Source organism: Desmodus rotundus, chromosome 1, assembly GCF_022682495.2.
Source record: "Desmodus rotundus isolate HL8 chromosome 1, HLdesRot8A.1, whole genome shotgun sequence".
NCBI lineage: Eukaryota > Metazoa > Chordata > Mammalia > Chiroptera > Phyllostomidae > Desmodus > Desmodus rotundus.
Genome location: NC_071387.1, coordinates 97,269,475 through 97,294,793, shown reverse-complemented (window position 1 = coordinate 97,294,793; position 25,319 = coordinate 97,269,475). Strand labels below are relative to the sequence as shown.

General features: G+C 48.6%; 1 protein-coding gene and 1 pseudogene across 10 annotated transcripts in view; both read left to right on the top strand.

The window, feature by feature from the left end:
* Nucleotides 1–25,319, top strand: part of KATNIP (katanin interacting protein) — a 194,258-nt gene that overhangs the window by 82,202 nt on the left and 86,737 nt on the right. For all 10 annotated transcript variants that reach the window (XM_045195338.2, XM_045195336.2, XM_024560330.3 and 7 more), the window contains 2 exons: nt 647–775; nt 21,298–21,565. In XM_045195338.2, the coding sequence (XP_045051273.2) occupies nt 647–775; nt 21,298–21,565 (397 nt within the window). The remainder of the gene's footprint in view (nt 1–646; nt 776–21,297; nt 21,566–25,319) is intronic.
* Nucleotides 10,017–10,596, top strand: LOC112304695 (phospholipid hydroperoxide glutathione peroxidase GPX4 pseudogene; annotated as a pseudogene).

The following is a 25,319-nucleotide window of genomic DNA, read 5'->3' as shown; positions in this document are numbered from 1 at the left end:
GCCTGTCACAACCCGTGTGTCACCAGCAGGCCTCGGTGTGCACTGCCATGGCCCACCATGGCTCACCCGCCTGTTGGCACTCGGTGGGTTTAGGCGGTGGTGCCGTCGTTGGCCGAGCATCCCGTGAGGCAGCCCACCCACCTCGTCCCCCAGAGCTCCTTAGCGAGGCCCTGCAGTGCTCGTCAGTTTTGAGGGTGAGACCAGAAGAAATGAGGGGTCATTTTTAGGGCAGTCCCATTGCTTGGGCTCCTCTCTTTCAGATCGTCACAAATAACCTTTGAGCGAGTGCCTTTTTTTCTTTACTTTTTATTGCTATTGGCACGTAAATAGGATTATACCATTCATACTGTCTGGTGATCCCACATTTTTACTCAGCACGTGCGGCCGTCTTTCCTCACTGTCCTCACTCAGCTGAGGGCACTGTTTGGGGAGTCGGTGGCCCAAGTGTGAGTCCTGGCCCGCTTGCTGGCTGTGTTCTGCAGTGGTACTGGTTCGGCAGGGATGAGTCTGGTCCGGGCAGCCGTGGGAGTGGGCGCAGAGAACCACTCACTGAGGAGGGAGATGGGAGGCACGGGGGGCTGTGCCCATGTGTCTGTAGGGACATAAGTTGCTTTTACTATGTACAGTTCTCTTTGCTCATCCCTAGGATTCCAAACCTCCCGGCGGCAGCACACCCCGTGATTTTCGCCTCTCCCTTCAGGACGCACATGGGCGCCCCGACCCTCCGAGCAGCATGGACCGGGCAAGGATTCTCTTAACTATTCAGGACGTGACGGTAAGAGCGCTTTCGTGCGTCATAACCACGAAGGGCCAGGGTCTCCTCCACGGCCGAGCAGCTGGGTCACAGGATGGACTCCACGAGAGATTTTTTGTTTGTACTTGGCAGAACTACAGATAAATCCTGACTAAAGCCTCTGGCTAATCCACCAGAAGATTTAAAACAACACAGGAGAGATGTAGCTTAATTATATTGTTTTTATTTATTTATTTATTTTCCTTTTGATATAAAATATAGATTTTTAAAAAATTTTATTTTTCAATAACAGTTCATGTTAAATATTATTTTGTATTAGTTTTTGGTGTATGTCATAGTGGTTAGACAATCATAAACTTTACAAAGCGTTCCCCCCAGTATTTCCAGCACCCACCTGGCACCATACATGTTATTACAGTATTACCGACCATGTGCCCTAGGCTGGACATCACATCCCCACGACTGTTCTGTGACTGCCAGTTTGTACTTCCTCCTCCCTTCACCTTTTCCACTCAGTCCCCCACATCCCCTCCCCTCTCGTAACCATCAAAATGTTCATTGTATCTATGAGTCTGTTTCAATTTTCTTTGTCTGTTTATTTAGTTCTTTAGATTCCACATAAAGTGAAATCATATGGTTTCTGCCTTTCTCGGCCTGACTTATTTCACTTAGCGTATATGTACCGCAGCTTTTTAATACGCTTGTCTATTGGTGGGCACTTGGGCTGCTTCCATAGCTTGGCGATTGTAAGTAACGCTGCAATGCACACGGGGGTGCGCATATTCTTTCAAATCGGTGTTTTGGGTTTCTTTGCATATATACCCAGAAGTGGAATTGCTGGGTCAAAGGCAGTTCCATATTTAGTTTTTTGTGGAATCTTCATACTGCTTTCCACAGTGGCTGCACCAGTCTGCATTCCCACCAACAGTGCCCTAGGGTTCCCTTTTCTCTGCATCCTCACCAGCACTTGTTTTTGTGGATTTACTGATGATAGGCCGTTCTGTTAGGAGTGAGGTGATATCTTATTGTGGTTTTAATTTGCATTTCTCTGATGACCATTGATGTTGAGCATCTTTTTATATTTCTAGGCAGGTCCTCTGCACATTTCTAACATTGAATATTTTTTGGTGTTGAGAGTTACATGAGTTCTTTATAAATCTTGGATATTAACCCCCTATCAGATACATAATTGGAGAGTATCTTCTTCCATTCAGTAGGTTGTCTTTTTGTTTGTCGATGGTTTTTCCTTTGCTGTGCAAAACTTTTTAGTTTGATGTAGTGCCATTTGTTTATTTTTTCTTTTGTTTCCCTTGCCTGAAGGAGATATATCAGAAAAATATTGCTGAGAGAAATACCGACGTTATTTTTAAAAAGCAATAGTAAAGGCCCACATTAAGTGAGCCCTTACTAAGTGCCGAGCACTGGGTTGAGTGTATAACATCCATCGCTGCATTAACCCTGTGTGTTAAGTACGAGGCATTTTAATTCCGTTTTATAGTTCGAGGAAACCAAAGAGCAGAGAAATGATGCTGCTCACGCAGGCCTCAGAGGGGCCCGGACTGGAAACCCAGACCCCGTGACTCCTGTTCCCTGGGATCAACAAGCCGGCACGGACCTGTTTGTGCTTCTGAAAGTGCCCAGCTCTCCACAGGGCACGGTCTGTGGTGCATATTATTGATATTCTGCCTGGGAGTAAGGTATTCAGAGACGCCCTTCATCAGTTATGCTTAACTGTTTTAAACAATGATCGAGAAGACCTGTCCTCTGTCGAGTCTTTCCCCTATGATCTCATTGCTGGGAATATTGATGGAAAATGTTTTTCAAAAATGAAACTCAATGAGGAAGCAACCAGACAAACCTGAATTGAGGGACAGTCTACAAGACAACTGTCCAGGAGGCTTCAGAAAGCCCGTGGCGTGAGGACAGAGGAAGGCTGGTCCAGACTAAAGCAGGGTGAAGGGATCACGATTATGCCACGTGAGATCCTGGGGAGGGGAGTCACTATAAATTTGAAGATAGTTTTGGGAAATTCAGAAACATTAAAAATGAACTATTTATATTAGATAATGATACGGTATTGATGTTAAATTTCCTGAATTTGGCAATTTATTGTGATTACACAAGAGACGGTTCTTGTTCTCAGGGGACACATGCTGAAGTGCGCAGGCACGAGGGGTCACGCTATCTGCACGCACGCGTCGGTGGGCCCGAATAAAGAACGTGCGTTGCATGTATTGAGGAAGAGAAAAGGGAAAGGAGGGAAATGGGGCACCATGCTAATAGTTGGTCAATGTAGAGGAAGGGGTTTTGGGTATTATACATTCTTATAAATTTTCAATGGCTTTTAAATTTTTTCAAAATAAAAAAGTTTTTAGAAAGCTTTGTTAGAGCTAAGCATCAGCAAAGGAAGAAATAGAGAAAGGTGAAAAAGGGGACCTCGCTTAGAAAAGCCGAGTGGGGTCCATCTGTGGCAGCTTCCCGATCGTGCCGTTGTGCTGCAGCTACACGGGGCGTTTCCGTGGGGGAAACCGGGTGCAGGGTGCGTGGGGTATTCGTGTGCTGTTTCTTACAAATGGCACATAAATCTACAATTAGCTCAAAATAAAAAGTAAAAAATAAATAAAATAAGCAGAGGCCCTGGCTGGTGTGGCTCTGTGGATTGAGCGCTGGCCTGCAAACCAGAGGGTCACTGGTTTGATTCCCATTCAGGGCACACGCCTCCATTGCAGGCCAGGTCCCCAGTAGGGGGCGCATGAGAGGCAACCACACATTGATGTTTCTCCCCCTGTCTTTCTCCCTCCCATCTCCTCTCTAAAAATAAATAAATAAAATCTTAGAAAAGTAAAATACATTGAAAAAATCTGTTTAAAAATAAAATAAAATAAGCACAGATGCCCAGGTTTTACCACTCGGAGGTTCTGACGCTCTTCCTGGCTTTGGGCTCAGGCATTGTACAACATCATGTTTTAAGCACCCTATGTAACAATAATTTGCAGCAAGATTTGAGACCCACAGTTACCAGGAAAAGATAGGGCTGTGGATTTCAAAATTTGATATGCACAAGAATCACTAAGGGTATTTGTTTAAAAAGCATATTTTAGGTCTAATTTTTAAGCTACCAGTTTTTGTACATAGGAGGTAGCATACTTTTTTATTTTTATTCTCACCTGAGGACTTTTTTTTCATTGCTTTTATTAGAGAGAAAGGGGGAAAGAAGGAGAGAGAGGGAGAGAGAGAGAGAAATATTGACCAGCCACCCTCTTGTAGGTGTGCCAACTGGGGATCGAACCTGTAACTTGGCTGTGTGCCCCAACTGGGAATTGAACCCATGACCTTTTGGTCTACAGGATGATGCTCCAGCCAACTGAGCCACACTGGCCAGGGGAGGGGGTAGCATACTTTTTAACAAAAGAGCTTTTGATGATTCTGAACAGAAGGTCTGAAGAGTAGAGTCCACTTTAAATGGAAGGAAAGGATTAGAGATAATTTGGACTTTGTGCCTTGGATTTGGAGACTATAAAAGAGAGAGATTTAAAAATTCAAAGTTAAAGTCTTATCTATACCACATAAACCAAGGCAACTATAAATAATAAATAAATAAATAAATAAATAAATAAACAAACAACAGAAGTTCACAAAAGCCAGGAAGGGTAGGAAGAGGTTCTGCCCCCTGTCTTTAACATCATATTCAGTGCTTGTGGAAATTTGGGTGGGAAATATCACTTAAAAAATAGTAAATGAAAGATATGAAAGTTTAATAGCTGAACACAGCATCTCTTAATAGCTGTGTTATAGATCAATTTCTATCCAGATATTGACTATAAATGTCAAGGAAAGGCTAAATTATATTCAAGATAGTCTTTTAAGGAGACAAGGAAGTCAATATATTTTAGAAATATTTCATAGAAGATTATTTATTTAAGTTTTTGACTATTTAAAGATGTGAATTTTAGATAAATAGGAAATTAATTTTGTGTTATTATATTAAGACATTATTAAATCAAAGAAATGAATATGAACCCTTCATATTTGTTTTCTTTTTCACTTTGGTCACATAAAAAATATATTTCAACTTGAGAAAAAAACAATCCTGAGAAAATAGGGACATGTAGGAGAGGACTGTTATTAGCTATGACTTGAAAAAATTATGCTCAAATTGAAGATAAGGATGGAAATACAGTGATGAATAGGAGGGAGTGTGGCCAAAATGGGAGGGCCTGTGCCTCTGACTGCAAGGACCAGCTTCAGCTCACGACGCACGTCACTGGCTGGCCCAGAGTGTGCTGTGGTTGTGATTGTGGCTGTTTCATTTTGAATCATTTAGAATTCTTTTTCCTTCTTTTTTTTTGATGTATTTATTGATTATGCTATTACAGTTGTCCCATTTCCCCCCCTCTCACTCCACTCCATCCTGCCCACCCCCTCCCTCCCACATTCCCCCCGCTATAGTTCATGTCCATGGGTCATACTTATAAGTTCTTTGGCTTCTACATTTCCTACACTATTCTTACCCTCCCCCTGCCTATTTTCCACCTACCACTTATGCTACTTATTCTCTGTACCTTTCCCCCCCTCTCCCCCTCCCACTCCCCTGTTGATAACCCTCCATGTGATCTCCATTTCTGTGGTTCTGTTTCTGTTCTAGTTGTTTGCTTAGTTTGCTTTTGTTTTGGTTTTAGGTGTGGTCGTTGATAACTGTGAGTTTGCTGTCATTTTTACTGTTCCTATTTTTTATCTTCTTTTCCTTCGATAAGTCCCTTTAACATTTCATATAATAATGGCTTGGTGATGATGAACTCCTTTAACTTGACCTTATCTGAGAAGCACTTTATCTTCCCTTCCATTCTAAATGATAGCTTTGCTGGATACAGTAATCTTGGATGTAGGTCCTTGCCTTTCATGACTTGGAATACTTGTTGCCAGCCCCTTCTTGCCTGTAAGGTCTCTTTTGAGAAATCAGCTGACAGTCTTATGGGAACCCCTTTGTAGGTAACTGTGTCCTTTTCTCTTGCTGCTTCTAAGATTCTCTCCTTCTGCTTAATCTTGGGGAATGTAATTATGATGTGCTTTGGTGTGTTCCTCCTTGGGTCCAGCTTCTTTGGGACTCTCTGAGCTTCCTGGACTTCCTGGAAGTCTATTTCCTTTGCCAGACTGGGGAAGTTCTCCTTCATTATTTGTTCAAATAAGTTTTCAATTTTTTGCTCTGCCTCTTCTCCTTCTGGCACCCCTATAATTCGGATGTTGGAACGTTTCAAGATGTCCTGGAGGTTCCTAAGCCTCTCCTCATTTTTCCGAGTTTTTGTTTCTTCATTCTTTTCTAGTTGGATGTTTCTTTCTTCCTTCTGGTCCACACCGTTGATTTGAGTCCCAGTTTCCTTCCCATCACTATTGGTTCCCTGTATATTTTCCTTTGTTTCTCATAGCATAGGCTTCTTTTTTTCATTTAGTTTTCAAACAAATTCAACCAATTCTGTGAGCATCTTAATAACCAGTGTTTTGAACTGTGCATCGGATAGGTTGGCTATCTCTTCCTCGCTTAGTTGTATTTTTTCTGGAGCTTTGAAGTGTTCTGTCATTTGGGCCTTTTTTTTTTTTTGTCTTGGCGCATCTGTTACTTAAAGGGGCCGAGCCTTAGGTGTTCACCGGGGCGGGGTAATGCTGGTCACTGCGCTGTGACACTGTACGTGGGAGAGGGGCCGAGAGGGAGCAATGGCACCCACTCCACTCTCCACCAGATTTCAATTTTTCACTCCGCTACCCACAATCAAATTGGGCCCCTCTGGTGCTGGCTCCTGAGTGGGTGGGCTTGTGCACACTCAGGCCCCTGTGGGTCACTCCAACAACCTCTCCTGTGAGGCTGGGAGTCTCTCCTGCTGCCGCCCCAACCCCCACGGGCGTTTTCAATCAGAGGTTTGAGGCTTTATTTCCCCCCGCGCTGGAGCCCTGGGTTACGCGGTCTGCTTCACTCCCCGCTGTTTGTCCCGGTTTATCTGTGTGCGAGTGTGGGGCCGCGGGGTGCTACCTGCCGCTCTGCCTGCCCCTTTCTCTGCCACTCTGAGTCCGGCCCTCTCAGTTTATCTGCGCGAATGTGGGGCCGCAGGGTCTGCTAGTGGTCGGACTGCCTGCGCTGTTCGTCCCACACTCCGCCAGTCTCAGTCCCTCCAAGTCCATGCGAGTCCTCTCTGCCCCGGTGCCCGTCTCCGCCCCTCCTACCGGTCTGGATGAATGTTTATTTTTTATCTACTTGGTGTCGGACTTCCTTGCCGTTCGATTTTCTGTCAGTTCTGGTTGTGCGAGGAGGCGCAGTGTGTCTACCTACGCCGCCATCCTGGTTCTCCTGAATCATTTAGAATTTATTCCGAGCATGCTCCCTCCCAATGTACCCTGGTCCCCGCCGCTCTCCAGTGGCAACTCTGAGACCCACATTGCCATTTTACACTATGTTATGTCTTCTGAAGATGTTGGAGCTTGGAGTCCTGTCCTAGGGAGTTAAATCAAAAAAACAAGTGACTGACTCAGCAAGCCTGGAGCAAGTAGTGAGGGCTTTCCCATAAGCTCTGTGGGGCCTTGGCTAAGTCACACTCTCGGAGCCCCTGTTGCCTCCCCTTGACACAAAGCCGTAGATTGGGTATTTCCTCTCCTTCCTTTGTCAGCTCGGAAATTGTACATCCTAGGTTGAGTTTACAGAGAAACCCTATTTCTGATTACAAAATCCATAAGAGTAGAAGACACATAATAGCTTATTGGGCCCCCTCCTAATCCAGGAACTCCTTCCGTAGGTCGTTTGCCAGTTCCATATTTAAGGCTTGATATACCCTTTCTCCACCCTAGACCTGAGCGTCATACTGTCCGAGCTGTGTGCTCTTGGCCTCCTGCGTGTCTGGCCCTTAGAACAGTGCCTGCGTAGAGTGAGTCTGCAGCTGACTCTTTGTTAAGCAAGCGAAGTGAATAATTGAGTGAGCCGATGAGTGAGTGTGTGGTGTCGATGTTGATTTGGCACCCTGGGCAGCCCACACAAGCTGAGTTCAGTCATCACATCACTAAGTTATAATTACAGTGACAGTATTTTCCAAACTGTGAATCAGGAAACATAATTTGACAAAGAATTTTTTTTGCTGCTGGGGTATCAGAATCCGTGTGAGGGATGGAGTTTGGATCCTGAAATGTTGTGATGACTGGCACAGGGTGCCCATTCAAGTGGATATTTTCAGAGCCACGAGCAAGGCAGGTGGGCTAACAAGCACAGCTCTTGGTGTAGACGGGGGAGCGGGGAAGGGTCGCGATGTGGCTCGGCTGACTGTCATCGAGGGGAAAGGGCACAAAGGTGCAAGGCTTCCTGTTTTAAGAGGAGCCATGTACCTGTGTTTCTTTGTGCTTGATTTCTCCCATCTTTTTATGTTGGTAACTAATTCACAATTGTCTATGGACCAAAGACAGTAAATGGCCAGATTTGGCTTTCAGACCATCAGGTTGAAACTTCTGGTTCAGACGATGAAAGCTTTGTTGGTTCCTGACAAGAGAGGAGGAAGAAGTCTTTCTCCTCCCCAGTGGCACTTTACATAGCCCTCTGTACCCAGCGCCGTCAGGGGCTTGGTGTCCTGCATGCATCCGGTTGGACAGCTTAGATTGAGTGTTGACACGCGTGAGTGATTCACGTGGGGTGGGGTGATGCTGAGCAAGCCCCTAGACGCCTGTGAAAGGCAGGTCCAGGAGGGAGAGATGTAGCGGTCCTTTCACCCAGGAGAGCGTTTCTGTCAGTGAAGGTATCGGGCGGCATCGGACTGACTATAGCATCTTTTTCAATCCGAGTAAGAATAAAGTGACCTCTGAATCCATGTTGGAGTAGATAATATCTTTCATGTCTTGCCTTTATAGCCTACATACAATTCCTTAGGTATTTTTACATTATTTTTCATCACTTTATATAACACCTGATACACGAATGCTTTCACATTAGAAAAGATTCAGGCAATTCGGAAGTAAACTGCGTAGAATGTGAATAGCTCTCTCCCGCCGCCCAGCCAAACTGTGCCCGCTTTTGGTTTTGTTGAGCAGGTACACTTTATTTACTTTGTCATTTATTCATTCGTTATTTTCTATTTTAGCTCACTTCTACTTTTATCATGGTTCCTTGTGTAAATTTTTTGGTTTAATTTATTGCTTCAGTTCTACCCCACCCCAACGACGCATCTGGCTCCTTGAGAAATATTTATATTCAGTCCTGGTTTCTTATATATCAATGTAAAGACTATACCTTCTTCTCTGAACACTGCTTTGTTCTTGTCCCACAAATTTTGCTATGTACGTAGTGTTCATTGTCATTTCTTTCTAATTAGTTTGTGATTTTAGGGGTTTTTTCCTCCTCTATTTAGAAGAGTTTTTTTTAAAGTGTTCTAAGTAAGTAGTTTTCTGTCTATTTGTTTTGCTATCCTCTTGTGTTAGTTTCCAATTTTACTACATTATGACAAGGAGCGGCTTGCTTGGTGTCTGTGTTTTGGACATTCCTGAGGTTTTGTCTATAGTCTACCAGATCATTTTTATGAATGCTCCATGTTATTTCAAAAGAATAATAATTCTCTTTTTGGTACACAGTTCTCAATCTATTAAATCAAGCTATTCATTGAATTATTTGACCTCATGAGTCTTTTAAAAAAATATTTCATTTTATTTTTTTTAGAGATGAAGGGAGGGAGAAAGAGAGGGAGGGAAACATTGGCATCAATCTATTGCCTCTTGCACGCCCCCAACTGGGGACCTGGCCCGCAACCCAGGCATGTGCCCTGACTGGGAATCGAACCGGCAAACTGTCAGTTCACAGGCCAGCGTTCAATGTACTGAGCAACACAGCCATGCCTTTCTTTTTTTAGTCTTCACCCGAGGACATTTTGTTTTTCACTGCTTTTAGAGAGAGGAAGGGAGAGAGAGAAACATCGATGTGAGAGAGAAGCATTGATTGGTTGTCTCCTGGAGGTGCCTAGACAGGGAATTGTCCCACCTGGACCAGGGCTTGAACCCACAGCCTATTTACGTGTGCTGACAGGGAATTGGACCTGCGACCTCTCAGTTGTAGGACAATGCTCCAGCCATCTGAGCCGCACGGGCCAGGGTCCTGATGCGTCTTGAAGTAAGGTCCCAGACTACCTATATCAGAATCACTTGGGCTGCTTATTAAAAATGTGAATTCTCGGTCGCTGCGATACACTTAAGCCACCTGTGCCGCCTGCTGAGGCCGGCCGTTCTGTGCTGGGCTCTGGCCAGCAGCATGTGAGTGTCCCGTGACGGCTGGCGCTGTGCTCAGTCCATGCATGAGTTCTCAGCCGAGGACATCTATAGGCACGTGGTTAACCTGGACAAGGACCAGGGCTTCATGTGCATTGTCACCAACACGGCCTTGCAATGACGCAAAACAGATACAAACTACACGTAGCGCATCAACCTGCACCCCTGATATGCTGAGTGCCGTGTACGGATCCTGGCTTCCCCTCGCAACCAGTTTCGGGAGCCAGGAGCCAGGAGCCAGGGACTAATGCAGAGATCAAAGAGTTCGCTGCCGGCTATAATGTCACATTTGATATGTGTAGCGATTTCTGTGTGAACGGAGATGATGCCCACTCGCTGTGGAAGTGGATGAAAGCCCAGCCCAAGGGAAGGGGCATCCTGGGAAATGCCGTCAAATGGAACTTCACCAAGCTCCTCCTTGATAAGAACAGTTGTGTAGTGAAGTGGTATGGTTCCATGGAAGAGCCCCTGATCATAGAGGAGGACCTGCCCAGCTACCAGTAGCTCCGTAAGTGTGTGTCCCCCATCTGAGCCCGCCACTCAGCACCCACAACATTCTGTCTAAAAACCAGCCTGCTGCAGGGGCAGACCTGAGAACCCGGTGTGCACCCCTGCCAGGGGAAGGCCCGCAGCCTTGCCTGGCTCCTAGCCGGGCATCCCCACCCCCTGGCTGTCTGGTGGGAATACAACATACAAATTGGGGAAAAAAACAAGTGAATCCTCACAGCCCCCTCAAAGACACAGTATTGGTCTGGAGGGGATGGAGCGCTCAGAGTCTGCATTTCTAATGAGACTTCTAGAAGTTCTTACGCTCATTAGCAACCACCACAACAGAGCCTACTTAATTTTTGTGTCGTTAATCCAGTTCACCTCTGTGAACTTGTCAATTTTCCCTATCTTTCTCTGATTTTGCTTTTTATTTCAAATATCTGTCCTTGTGTGTGTAGAGTCAAGATGTTTTCTGATAGCCCGTACCTTTTACCCATCTGAATGTCTCAGTGTCGTCGTCTTTGTCCCATTTAAAGCAGGAGATGGGCCTTTTCAACCTGGAGGTGTGTGTCTTCCTTTAGCACTGGAAAATTTTATTGTTATTATCATCATTATCATCTTCCATGGTGTCTGTTCTGTCCTTTGGGGCATCTGTTGAACAAATGTTGGCCCAGATCTGATTTTTCAAGTCTCTTATTTTTTCTTTCAAACTTTCTCTTTGTCTTTTTTACTGTGTTCTTATAAAATTGTTTGGCTTGATTTTCTTGCACACTTAGTCACCTAATATCTCTTTCTGCTATTTAGCTGACCTTTTTAAAAATGTTAACAAAATTAGCTCTGGCTGGTGTGGCTCAGTGGATTGAGCTCCGGCCTGTGAACCAAAGGGTCACTGACTCGATTCCCAGTCAGGGCACGTGCGTGGGTTGTGGGCCAGGTCCCTGGTAGGGTGTCCGTGAGAGGCAACTACACATTGATGTTTTTCTCTTTCTCCCTTCCTCTCGCTCTCAAAATAAATAAATAAAATCTTTTTAAAAATTTAAAAACTGTTAACAAAATTAAAACTTTTAAGATCCTTATAGTTATCTCTTTTTCATAGATGGAAGTTCCTCTTACATATCTCTAGGGATGCCCTGACCGGGTGGCTCAGTTAGTTGGAGCATTGCCCTGTCCACCAAAGGTTTGCGGGTCGATTCCCGGTCAAGGCACGTACCTAGGTTGTAGATTTGATCCCCAGTCAGGACATGTATGGGAGGCAACAGATGATGTTTCTCTCTCTTTCTTCTTCTCTCTCTGAAATCAATAAACATATTCTTGGGTGAGGATTATAAAAAAATCTCCAGGGATATTAATTTTCTGTGTTCTAAAGCCTTCCTGTATTCTGTTAACTCTTTTTTTCTGGGGTGTTAGTTCTCTTATTAATTTGGTTCTTCAGGGTACTGATTTTTCCCAAACGTGTGCTCACTCCGGGCCGTCTGCTCATCCTTGTGTTCGAGAATGCCGCTTCCTCTGCTCGTTGTGTCCGATGTGGCCCGGCCCTGGCGACTGTGGGCTTGGGGCATAGCGCGCTCCTGGAAGCCGTGCCTGTTATGTTCCATTGCCGGCGTGGGAGCTCCCGTCCGCCGTAGAGACGGTGCCCTCCTGGGGGGGCGTGGCCCTGCGTTCTGGCTCAGTGCCACCTGCCAGGCCCCGGCCTGTGGGTGAGTGCCTCTGCTTAATGCAGCTGGAGAGGGGGTGGCAGCCTTAAAAGTACCCCCAATTAATGCCCCAGGGCTTCTCCTCACTCCATCTTGACTTCTGGACTCAGCTACACACACACACACACACACACACACACACACACACACCCCATTCCTTCTATGGAAAATAAAAAATTTTTTTTTAAAGATTTCATTTATTTACTTCTAGAGAGAGGGGAAGGGAGAGAGAAAGAGAGGGAGAGAAACACTGATGTGTGAGAGACACATTGATCAGTTGCCCCCCTCCCAGCCCCCGCCCCGGCCCCCAACCAGGAACCTGGCCCGCAACCCAGGCATGTGCCCCGCCTAGGAATCAAGCTGGTGACCCTTCAGTTGGCAGGCTGGCACTCAATCTACTGAGCCGCACCAGCCAGGGCCTATGGAAAGTTTAATGCCCTCATTTTGGTCTGTAGTTTCCTCTGCCTTTTTGTTCTGCATAGATGTGATCTCTGCCCTGTGCCTTTCAGGAATCCCCCAACATTTCTTGTTCGCCCACAGCATTATTTAGTGTTTGGTCCCTGTTCCATTCCCTACGGCCAGCCTCTGCTCTGTAGCGGGGCTGGTAGCGGGGCTGGTAGCGGGGCAGGTGGCGGGCAGCCCCGAGGCCTCTGCGTCCCGAGCCCGTGCCCCCGCGTCCCCTGCTCCTGAAGGCGGGCGTGCTTCCCTTCCTCATGGGGGGGGGGGGTTGGAGACTGCCCCAGGGTGCTTCACCAATCAAGTTAGCTTTGAACGCAAATGAGTAAAAAAGAAAATCCGAGGTTGAATGGGGACAGAAAGAATCGGAAAACTAAAAATATCGCACAGGTATCTAAGCACTTGCAGAACTCAGATTTTCTTAGCTGTAGCTCCATCAGAACCGGGGTAGGCGGGCGTCCAACACAAGGATGGCTGTGAGCGCGGCCCAACACAAAATCGTAAATTTACTTAAAACATCGAGAAGTTTTTGTGATTACGTGTGGCAACGTATTCAACGCGTGGCCCAAGGCAGCTCTTCTTCTCCCAGTGTGGCCAGAGACACTAAAAGGCTGGACGCCCCTGGAGGGGAATGTGATTTTAATAATACACAGTGTGGATCCTAAAGTCAGGCCTCAAGTCAATTTATCCTGGGAATTTGTCATCTAGGAGCCACCAGGCTTGTGGCACGGGCCGGTAAGCCCTAGGTTAGGGTTCTCGACACTCGTTACACTTGTAATTTCTTCTGGAACGGCTGTCTTTGCTCCAGGTTATAAATTCCATGCGAACAAGGACCCTGTCTGTCTGGTCACCCTATCCTAGTACTGAGCAGCCAGACCTGCTCGTGGGGACAAATACAGCCAACAGTAAAGAGTTTTAGAGTAATGAATGAGTGAGAAGGAGAACAAGGTAGTCTCTACCCCCCCAGTACGGGGTACAGATCCCTTCTGGGCCAGGCAGGCTGACGTAAGTGTGCGAAATGGCTCATGTCCGCAAGGGGAGCTGATGGGAGAAACTGACGGTGCGTGCGGGTGAAAGGCATTTCAAGCCCAATTTTCTGAAAATGCCAAATGAGACATTACAGGGGGTTGGTGGGAAGAAGGGGTGTTGGCTGTGGGCCAGTGAATCTACCCCAGAGGCTGCTGCTTCATCAAGAGACCCCTCTCTTAAAGTACCCACTGTGGCTTCGTGGCCTAAATGTTTGATCTTGTAGGCAAAGTCAACAGGACCCGAGAAATAAAGGAGAACATACTGTCACCTCACTTTTGAACTTTCCGTGAGAGCCAGACCTCTGTGACAGCGATCACGGAACACTAAGGCACAGCTGTATCTCACTGCAGCCTCTCAGCAGCCTCGTCAGCTGGTCGGGGCGCATGTGCCCACAGCAGGGGTCAGGGCTCAGGCTCAGAGACTTGCGCTGGGATGCAGGGCAGCTGTGGTGGGCCCGGGACCCCAGCCCAGAGCCTGCACCTGGCTGTTCTCCTTCCCGAAGATGGTCACAGGTTTTAGTGCTTCATCTGCTAACAGTTGACACACATTTTAACACGTTTAATGGACTCAAGGTGGCTTTGTGTCTAAAGCTTTGACAGGCAGGTTTCGTCAATTCCATGCAAGCCCACAGCGGTCGCTGGGCCCTGCCCTCCCTCCGGCTCTACAGACCCCTTGCTTCCAGCGTGCTGGTGCCAGGACAGGAGTGAATGTGGGCGCGTGGCAAAGAGCCTGGGCTGTGGAGTCAGTCATTCATCCAAACTGGCCCTGCTGTTGCTAGCCCTGTGACCTTGGACTGGTATGTGGGTGCCCTGGGCCTGTGCGATAAGGACACCCACTGGGGCGGCCAGCTTTGAAAGTGGTAGCTGCTGCTGTTGGCATTATAGTTATTATTACTATTATGGCAAACACAGTTTTATGTTTGTCCAGGTTCACTCTTTTCCTAGCCCAGCAGAAAGAGGCAGATCAGGCATGTAAGGCACTAACCCACTGACCAGCAAACCCCTCCTGCACTTGAGTCAGTGGTCCGGTGCCCATCCCCCTCCTGCACCCCCTCCCTGGCTCTGCGGTGAGGGGCTGATTTGTGTGCAGCCCCATCATCCGTCCTCTGCCGGCAGCGTTTCCACCCTCGGCTCCATGCAGAGGGCTTTCTCTTGAAAAGGCTTTAACTTAACGTTTTAGACACTGAACATTTCAACCGCATATAACACGGTTGTGAAGCAAAGCTATGAAGTTAGATTTCACAGAGAAATTTCTGGATGACATCTTCAAAGCAACTGGTAGCAGCACCAGCGTGGTGTCCCTTTAAAGTGCTGGCAGGTTGGCTTTCAAAGCGACGCACCCCAGGCGCCCGTCTTTTCAGATGGAAGGGTTTTGAACAGCTTTCTCGAGGGACTGTCGCTACTTAGTTCATCTCCCTTTTGCCCTTGGAACAGATGGTGTTACATCACGTGGGCACCACATGGGCAGAGGCTCCTAAGTTTTGCTCACCCAGGAAGAGCAAGTGTATTATTTTCTTTTGTGAAGAAGATACCAGCCATGCAGAATTTAGGCTTCCTTTTAATTCATATTTTGTAAGTAAATTTATGGCATTTAAATTTGTATTCATTTAACAGAAACAAAACCAAATTGAAAAAGGAGGAATTATTTAAATGTAAATTTCTTTACTATGAGAGATTTTTCTTAACATACCTCATCAGTTTAACAAATTATGAAGGAAATATTAAGAGGTCAGAATTGCCATCCTTTTAAGCTCGATGTGTCCATTTAAGATGGATTTGCATTGACTCGCTGATACGGAAAACAAGGCCAGAGGTGTGCTACGCTGCCTGCCCTCTCCTGGGTTTTGTTAGCTGAGCCACGGGCTCAGGTTTTGAATTTTAAATTCTGCTCCATAACCCGAACGTGCAGACTTGCCCAGTGTGTATTCCGTCTCTCAGGGGCTTCAGTGCTCGCCATTCGATCTGCTGCCACCGCTTCTCCAGGTCTGCGCTCTTTATTTTGACTTTACCCCCCAGAGACTGGATTTTGTCATCTGGGAGGTGTTTTCTGAGAAGGGCTCATGGGTGTTATATTCCCTGGGCTGCTTCCTGTTGAGATTGGCGGCCTGTTGCTTCTGGGTCTGAGCACTGGACTGGACACACCTGGTTAGACTGATCCCACGCCTCACCTCCGAGCGCTGCTGCTCGCCGCTCTGTGGGTCGCTTCTTTGGGGACCAGGTGTGTTCCAGGACTGGGGGTCCAGGGTCTTCCACATCACTGCCCTCCCACTACTGGGGGGGATTTATTCATCTGCAGAAGTGAGGGACAGAATTTAAACATAAATGTAAATACATCATTATTTTCTAATTACAAAATCAGGAATAGGCTTATAAGCAAAAATTAAGTAAAACAAAGTAGAAAAGAAAGCCCCCCTAATGTCTCTCCCAGAGAGAACCTTGTTAATGATTTAATGATAATTTTTCCAGAGTTTTCGTGTGCATAGAATCTAATAATTACTTTTAAAATTAGGTTTATATTACATGCACATTTTTTGACATGCTTCTTTTTACCTAAACATGTATCTTGGTATTTTTTTTGCAAAAGTGCACACGATCTACCTCATTCTCTGGACGGGCTCCCCGGGGCTGCGTCAGTGCCTGGCCTGTGAGTAGTGTAGCCCGCCCCCACTGGCGAGCGTTTGGGTCATTCTCTAGTAGAACAACGCCTCATCAGTCTCTGTGCACTTGAACCTGAAGGGTCGGTTTCTAGAGGGACTTGGTCAAAGGTATATATATACATATATAATTTCCGTCATCTCTGCTTCCAAAACGCATCTCCCGTCCCCGCCCCGCCGCCACTGCCATCTTGCACCTGCTGCTGCAGCTGCAACTGTTCACCCTGTTCCCACCCTGGCCCTAGCTTTCAAAATCCACTTGGTATCCAGTCACCATAGTGATCTTTAAAAACAAATCAGGTAACGTTCTGTTTCTCCTTAGCGCCCTCCAGTGGCTTCTCATTGTGCATAAAACCAAATCCAGACTCTGTCCTGAGGCCTACAAAGCCCTGTCCTGGGCCACCCCTTCCTGTTCTCTGCCCTTCCTCCTTTTGGTGCACGTGGCCCTCCAGCCGTTGCCACCTGCTGGCCTCGGGCTCTGCTGCTCCCCCTGCTGGACACACTGTGCCGTGTCTCTTCGTCACCCAGCCTTCCCCGGCCAGCTTTCACCAGGGATTCCCTCTGCCCACCCACGCTGTTCCATCATCCAGGCAGGCCCTTTCCTTCACAGCCCTGGCCACATCTGCAATGCCTGTTTCTTTCTGTCTTCTTTTTTTAAAATGCAGTTACTGCTTGAGGCTTTGCCATCTCATTCCCCACCATTACTTCAGTCCTCAGCGCAGCACCCTTGCGTGAATACACTAACAATGGTAGTTGCCGCATCATCCTACCCTTTGACTGGACCGTGACGGAATGCAAGAGGGTCTGTTTTACACTTGGATAATCTAGAAGGAGCAGGGAGCAGTGGCCGAGGGCGCAAGTTATGACTCTGCCGTTCAATCACTGTAACGAGTTGGACCAGCTTAAATGTTCTAGGCCTCAGTTCTCCAGCGTGGCCTGTTGGGGGGCTCTAAAAATTCAGTCACTTAAAATGTGGAGTTGCAACCTTGGGAAGGTAAAGAAGAGGCTGGAGGGAGCCTGCGCAGCTGACCGTGGGCTCGAGAATCCTAACGCCCTATCCCCGTCCTTCCTGGAGCCGGCTGTGGCTGGTGGCTCCGCTCTGCTGTAGACATTGTGGGATGCGTACGGGCCCTGGGACTGACTAGGATTTCCTGGACAGTGACAGCAGTCTCCCAACAAGGGACATCCCAGGTAGCTGGCACTCATTTTATTGTTCTGTTCCCCAATGACTGGGCAAGAATATGGGGGCTCCAGAGAGGGGCGTGCCCCCTGTTGTCTCACCTAACCTGGGGTCCACCCCTGCAGAACATAGAACCGAAGCTGAGCCCACTTGAGATTGGGGTTTGGGCCAAGAACAGGAGTCAGGTGCCTGTCCTGTTTTAACAGGAGTTCATGTGAGCACAGGGTTTTAGTCTATGTCCCATCTTGCAGGGGCCCTGTGAGGACCAAGTGAGAGACGGAGTTGGAAATGTTTGGTAAAGTACAGAGCATTAATCCACGGTAGTGGGTACTAGTTTTCCAATCACTGAAGCCGCTTTAAAGCGCAGCCCACCCAGGAACTCCTGTTTTCCCGTGGAGGAGGAGGAGATCCGTCGACCCCACCACACTCAGACTTCGAAGACACGAGCCGTGACCTCAGCCTGGCTTCTTGCAAGTTGCACGGACCGCCCCAGTACCCACAACGAGAAGACCTTGTTTTTATCTTTTTAAATGCCATTGCTGAGTACATGCTCACTTTTACACAGGGCTTTTCCCTTCCCCACTACTGACACCTGGCCAGATAATTCGATGTTGTGGGGCCCTGTCCTGCACAATCTCGGGTCAGCAGCGTCTCTGGCCTCCACCTACTCGATGCCACTAGCACCCCCTTCCCCAGGTGTGACCAGCGACATTTCCAGTCATTGTCAGATTTCCCCGGGGGGCACAGTCATCCCCAGTTCAGACCACCACTTCAATAAAATGGATCTCTTTGAGGCAGACATTCATTTTTCTGGTTGTCAAAATCCAGATCGGAGGAGTTAAATAACTGGTGAAGGGTCACATCCCTAACGCCACCTCCAAGGCATGTGGGTGCTTCCCAGCCCTTACTACAGCCACTACCCCTGCACCGACATGAAATAGTCATTTAGAAAGTACTTGTCATGCACCTACTGTGTGCCAGGCGGCGTTCTATTTGCTCAGTCAATATCACCGACACTTGGCGTCGGGCAGGATGGGAGGGAAGGGTGTAAAAGGGAGACAGCCCTGTTAGTTTCCTGTTGCTGTTGTAACAACTCACCGCAAACGGGGTGGCGTATCTTCTGCTTCTGGAAGTCAGAACTCCAAATTCAGTTTCACCGATCTAAAATCGAGATGTCAGCAGGCCTGTGTTCCTTCTGGAAGCTCTGGAGGAGAAGCCCTTTCTCCTCCTCCAGAGCCAGCAGTGCAATACCGTTTCTCCTCCCTGGCCTCCGCCTCCATCCTTACATCTTCTCTTTCTGACTCAAATCTTCCTGCCTGCCTTTTCCAAGCTGGTTGTGATTACAGTAGGCCCATATGGGCAATCCAGGACGACCTCCGTCACCTCGAGATCCTTAATGTAATCACGTCCGCAAAGTCCCTTTGCCAAGTAAGGTGACGTCCACGGGTCCCGGGGATTAGAATGTGAGCATCTTGGAGGGCCATTTATTCAGCCTACGCCGTCTGCCCTCTGGCCCCCAAAGATTTATTTCCATGCCACGTACAAAATACATTCATCCCATCCAAAGTTTCCCAGAAGTCTCAACCCATTACAGTATCAACTCAAGTCCAAAATATTTTCTAAGTCTCATCCGCTCAAAGTTCCCAAGTATCATCATCTTTATCACGTGAATCAGGTGTGGGTGAAGCTCTGGGTATAGCCCACATTAGGGCAGAATTGCTCTCCATGTACGTTCTTGGGAAGCGAGAAAACCAGTTATCTGCTCCTAAGTGCAGGGGTGGGTCAGGCACAGAATAGCAGCTATAGAAACTCCCATCACAGTAGGGAGAAAAATGAAAGGAAAAAAAGGTGTCACCAAGCCCAAGCAACTTTGAAATCCACTGGGCCAACTCCATCAGGCTGCAAGGCCCAGGAATAATTCTCTGTGGCTCAGGGCTCCGCCCTCTGGGCGTGGCTCCACCCCTGGAGTCATCCTTCTTCTTTCATGAAGGGTACTTATTTCATCCACCCGTTTCCTGCCTGTGCAATTCGGGAGTCTGACAGCCTTCTTCTATTTTGTCCTACCTCTCTCCCGTTCAGTTCAAGTGGGCAGTGTTTCTGCTGGTGTGACATTCTCAAAAACCACGTGGGCCTCTAGAATTCATTCCATTAGACAAGAGGTTCCTCTACAAATCTTTCCTAGATAACCCTATGTCCGTCCCCGGCTTCTGCTGAGATGTGAAAGGGGATCCAAGAACGGTATGTCTACTGTCTTCCAGCACCCTCAGTGTGACTGAATGCTCTAACCCTCGGGCCCTCTGCAATACCAGCCAAGGGCGGTTCAGGCACACCCTTCGCCTTCTCTCCGGAGCATGCTTTCCTGGCAGGGAATCCTCTCATTTTAATGTCTTTTTGCAACCTGGATAGACTGAGAGCTTCCCAAATCATCAAATCCCAGTTCCTTTGTACTTCATAGTTGTTCCCTCAGTCTGTCCCTTTCCTCTAACATTTTATTCTAAGCAGCAAGAAGAAGCCAGACTGCATCTTCAGCACTTAGCTTGGAAATCTTTCCAGCTAAGTATCCAATTCTGTCATTGACAAAATTCATTTATCACATCACCGTAGGACACGATCCAGCTAGGATTTTGCCACTGTGTAACAGGATTCCCTCTCCTCTAGTTGCCAGTGACGTCTTCCTCATTTCCGCACCTGCGGCACTTCTGATGCCCACATTTGTCATCGGGCTGTTTAGGGTTATTTCCCTAAGACGATCAAGATTTTCCACAGAGTGCTTCTCACTCTTCACGAGCCCTCACTGAATCCCAGGGCCCAGGGACGAGGACTTGGAAATCTCTGGGGAGTCATGTTTCAGCTTACTGCAGTGGCTAGTGTGTCGGTCAGCCACCCAACCTGTACTGGTCGCGTCCCCTTTCCTCATGACTAGGTGAGGAACTGTGAGGGCCACGGGTGCAGTACAGCTGGGCTGCCCGGACACACCGGGTTTCCCCATACAGTCCACGTTACGGTTTTTGTCCCAGTGTGACACTACTACTTAGCAGTGTTCCTTCTCAAAACTGTCCTGGCTTGGGTGATACATTTTCTGGTCATTCTTATCTGTCTTAATTCTTGGCCTTAGGGTTGTAAATATACGATCTTACGGAGATGAAACACATGGGGAAAGAATGGTCAGGCAGTTACAGTTAAGTGCTGTAGCACTTATCCTGATGCTGAGGGGCTTCTGATCATCCGTCAGTACACAGGGCAGCCCCCCCAACTCTCTGCCGGGCACGGGCCACCTGGATTTCAGGCGTGGGACTTGGAGGCTGTGGGGCTTCGTATTCTAAGCATGGTTCCTGCACCAGCAGCATCAGCAACACTTAGAAATGCAAATTCTTGGGCCCTGTCCAGATCCCACTGAATCAGAAACTGGGTGGGAATCCCACAATCTGTTTTAACAAGCCCCCAAACCAAAATATCTCACGCACACGCACGTGAACACGTATGTCCCCATGCATGCACACACTCATTCCGAGTGGCTTCCCAGGCACGGGAACAGCACGGTCAATACCGCAAATGCCGCCCTGCCCTCTGCTCACAGGACCGCTCACTTGTCCCTGCCCTCTGTTTCCCCATCTTCCGAGTGATGGTAGCACGTGGGTCGAGATGATTTGGGTAAATGTTAGTTCGGTAGAAATAGTTCTTTGGTTCTAAAGATCTATTTCAAAAGCATTTTTTTAATCCAAGTAACATATTTCATTTTTTCACTTTTCTTGACTTTTGGCAGGAGCTAAGAAAAAGCCTGGAACTTAGTGTAAATCTACAAAAGAAACAAAAGGGTTGTTCCAGTGACGAATGCGACTCCATTGAAGAAGATGTCCTCTCTGAGCCCGAGCCTGAGGACCAGGCGCTGGTGGGCTACCCTAGACATGACCCCCGTCTTGCCAGTGGGGACTCAGTGCAGAAGGATGTTCCCGAGGACCAGGAGACACAAGGACACCCTCCGCAGGGCCCAGACACCCTTGTGGTGCTGGAATTTAACCCGGCTTCCAAAAGTAAGCTCTGCCTTATGCGGCATTTCTTTGCTTTTGCTGTCTCGGGATCTTTGAATTCAGCTTTGGGTAGACCTCTTACAGGCCAGAGAGGTGTATCGGTCAGCTCTCTGCCGATGGCAAGAGGCAAAGGCCTCCACCTGACCCTTCCAGATGGCACATGGCTGGCGGTTGTCGGGCTGTCTTGGGCCTTGTGGGATGTTTAGGAGCATCAGCATGCCAACCGGCCTAAGCAAAAGGGACTGTGTATTGGCTTGGATAACTGAGGAGCCCAGAGCTTAGCAGAACTCATTTTTCTTCTCTCCTCTCCTCTTCCTTCCTCTCCTCTCCTTTCCTTTGCCTTTCCTTTCTCTGTTCATTCCCTTGGCTTCTCCTTTCCTTCTTCCCTCTCATCTCTTCCTTCTTTTGTCTTGTTTGGTACCATTCTCAGGTAGGCGCTCTGCATAAGGACATATAATTGAAACATTGGCTTTGCAGCTCCATCAGAAAGTGGATTTTTCTTCCTAAAAGCTCTAGCAAAAGTCCCAGCCCTGGCTTTTTTTAAAAAGATTTTTATTTATTTTTAGAGAGAGGTGAAGGAGGGAGAAAGAGAGGGACAGAAACATTGATCGAATACGTTGGAGACTGAACCTGCAACCCAGGCATGTGCCCTGACCGGGAATCAAACCAGTGACCCTTCACTTTGTGGGACGATGACCAACCAACTGAGCCACACCAGTGAGGGCCCAGCCCTGCCTTTTAAACCCACATTGGGTCACATCTCTGAACTGGCTGTCCCTGTGGCTCCGGCTGGCCGGGTCCAGCTATGGATGTGGTTGTTACCACCCAAACCACGTGAGCTGATAATAGTTTCCAAGGAAAATCAAAGCATATCTGAAGCAGGCGGAGACCATGCTTGCAGGCACAAACCACAGCTGTCCACCAGAGGAGGTTTTCCAGCAATGTTTCCAGGGTCTTTCAGAAAAGACCCTGGAACAAAAACAATTGGTGTGTGGGATGTGGAGCAGGCCTACCTGCAACAGTCCGTGTTCTCCCATCCAAGCTGGCTCGGCCTCTGCTCGCTCCTTCTGCGGGGTGCGCCCTGTGTTTGGAATCAAGAGCAACCACCTGGGCAGCATGAGTGAACCTGAGGACAGAGAAATGAGGGGATGGTTGGGACCAGACACTGCGTGTGTTCGTCCACTCGGGGTGCCGTAGCACAGTACCGCAGACCAGGGGCGCTTAAACAGCCACAGAACTTTGTTTTCTCACAGTTCTGGAGGCCGGGAGTCCGGGACCAGGGTGCTGGCAGGGCTGGTTTCTTCTGAGGCATCTCTCCTTGGCCCGTACACGTCTGTCTTCCCGCTGTGTCTTCATGTGGTTTTCCCTCTGTGTGCGTCTGAATTTCCTCTTCTTATAAGGACACCAGTCAAACTGGATTAGCGCTCACCATAACTGACTGGTCTTACCTTAATTACTGCTTTAGAGACTGTATTTCCACGGTTGCATTCTGGGGCACTGGGGGTTAGGACTTGATCATACGAGTTTTGGGGAGACGTAATAACAGGCAGCCACGCCCAACAGTTGACGTGGCCAGAGAGGAGAACGTTTGTCCCTCAGACGCCGTGTCCCTCACGTCCAAACCCTTGCTGGGCTGTTCCCTCTGCCTGAATCACTACATTTCCTCCCCTTTCACTCTGAACCCTGGAACCTGGCTCCCTGCTTTCCCCTTAAGACTCTGCCCAGAGGCTGCTTCCTTCGACAAGCCTTCTTTGCACGCCCAGCACGGCCAACTCTCGGTGCCCCCGCTGCTGTGTAGCACCCTCATGGCGCTGGTCTCCAGTTGTCCTCCTCCCCCTCTGGCCTGTGAGCTCGGCCAGGGGACAGGCCGGCTCCAACCCTCCATCGCAGCCCCAGCATGGGGCACTCACCCGGCACGTCCGAGCCGCCCAGGAAATCTTTGATGGGGCTGTGCCCCCTGCTGAAGTGTCCGGTGGTCGAGGCAGTGCTAATGTCCGTCCACGTGACACCCGCTGGGTGTATGTTGCTGTGGATTGTGTTTTCTCCACGAGGTGGGGAGGACAGGGAGGGCTCTCAGGGGGTTGACCAAGCCCCCACCCTGGAACTGGTGGCACTTGCTGGTGTGAGGGACCAGGCCGCAGGAGAGCAGTTGGGCCCAGGGCAGTTTGAGAGTGACACCGAGGCATAGAACAAAAAGAGGGAACTTTACTTTCTTGACATTTCACACTGTTTAACAGTTAGATTGTTTGTCGGGCCCCGCACTGACCGCCATGGCATCTGATCTGTGAGTGCGCAGAGCAGTGGGGCTGCCTCCCACCACCACCCCTCACCGCCCCTTTCATCAGCAGCCTCTTCTCCGCCCCGGAGGGCCGGCTTCTGCAGTCCCAGCAGGCGGCAGGTGCCCCTGACAGCAGCAGGAGGGAGGCCCAGGGGCCATTCTCAGGTCTCTCCGGACCCCAGCGTGGGGCTGGAGTTCTGAACTAATCCTGTGCATTTGCTCAAGACCGGTCAGCAGGAACCTGGACAGATGTGCTTGGTTCTGGGCTATTCACTCATTCGTTTTTTCGTTTGTTCCTTCCTTCCTTCCTTCCTTCCTTCCTTCCTTCCTTCCTTCCTTCCTTCTTTTCTTCATCCTGGGCACATATCATGTCCCGGGCAGTGTGCTGGGACAGCCGGGCCCAGTCCCTTTTCCTCCTACAGCTCTTCATCCTAGAAGGGAAAACAGTAAGTATATAAACACATAGACAGTAACAATTGCCAGGATTTCTTGAGTTTTATTAACACGTACCAAGCAGTATTTCAAAGGCTATACCTATAGTCCTTCATTTCTCCCTCGCCACAACCCTAAGGCAAGGACTTGTTTTACAGATGGGGAACTGAAGCCCAGAGAGGCCAGATAAGTTGCCCAAGGTCGAAGTGAGGAAGGGGCTGAGAGGGATCCACTCTCCTGAGAGCTCTTAATCCCTGGACTAAGTAAATAAACAAGATAGTTCTTAAGCGATAAAGGCTCTGAGGAGCCAACAAGCACCCCATCCACTCTGGTTTTCCCTCTAAGTCGTGAGACCAAGGGGAGGTCGGCTGGGGCTCCAGTAGGAGGGCACATTGTTGCCTTTGCGACAGGTAGAGCTGGACTGGTGGCGATTCAGGACTGTCGCTGAAGCAGATGGACCGCCCCCCAGGTGTCGGCACAGCTGGACCGCTGACAGCCTCAGCCTGCGGACAGGGGCCCTGTGCCCTGAGAGAGGTGGGGCGGCTGGCTTGGGCCCTGATGGCTTCCTGCCCCTGCTCTCCCCCATCCCATTTGTCCTGGGGAGTGACGGGCAGTGGGCGAGCAGCCCAGAGAAGGACAGTTGTGTTTCCAATAGCTGGAACAGCAGCGGGCTTTGTTAGCTTAGGGACTCAGACCCTTGAAGTTGTGAAGATTATAAAACAGGACAGCGGTTGGGGGGGTCAGAGCAGGACACTGGTAGCTGGGATGGTCAGAGAAGCCTCAGGGGATGTGATGTTTCAGCTGGGACAGGAACGGGGGGTGGGGAAGCAGCCATGGGAACAGCACCCCAGGTACAGGAACAGCAAGCACAAAGGGTTTAAAGTGGGAAGAACTTGGTGTCGCCAAGGACAGTAACAGGGCCAGGGAAGCGTGGTCCAAGATGAGGCCAGGAGTGACCTCAGACCACCTTCTGAGAGTCTGGGTCCTTTGGAGCCCTAGCAAGTACCTTTTACAGGCTTTTGCTGGCTACGGCGGGCCTCCAGGCCC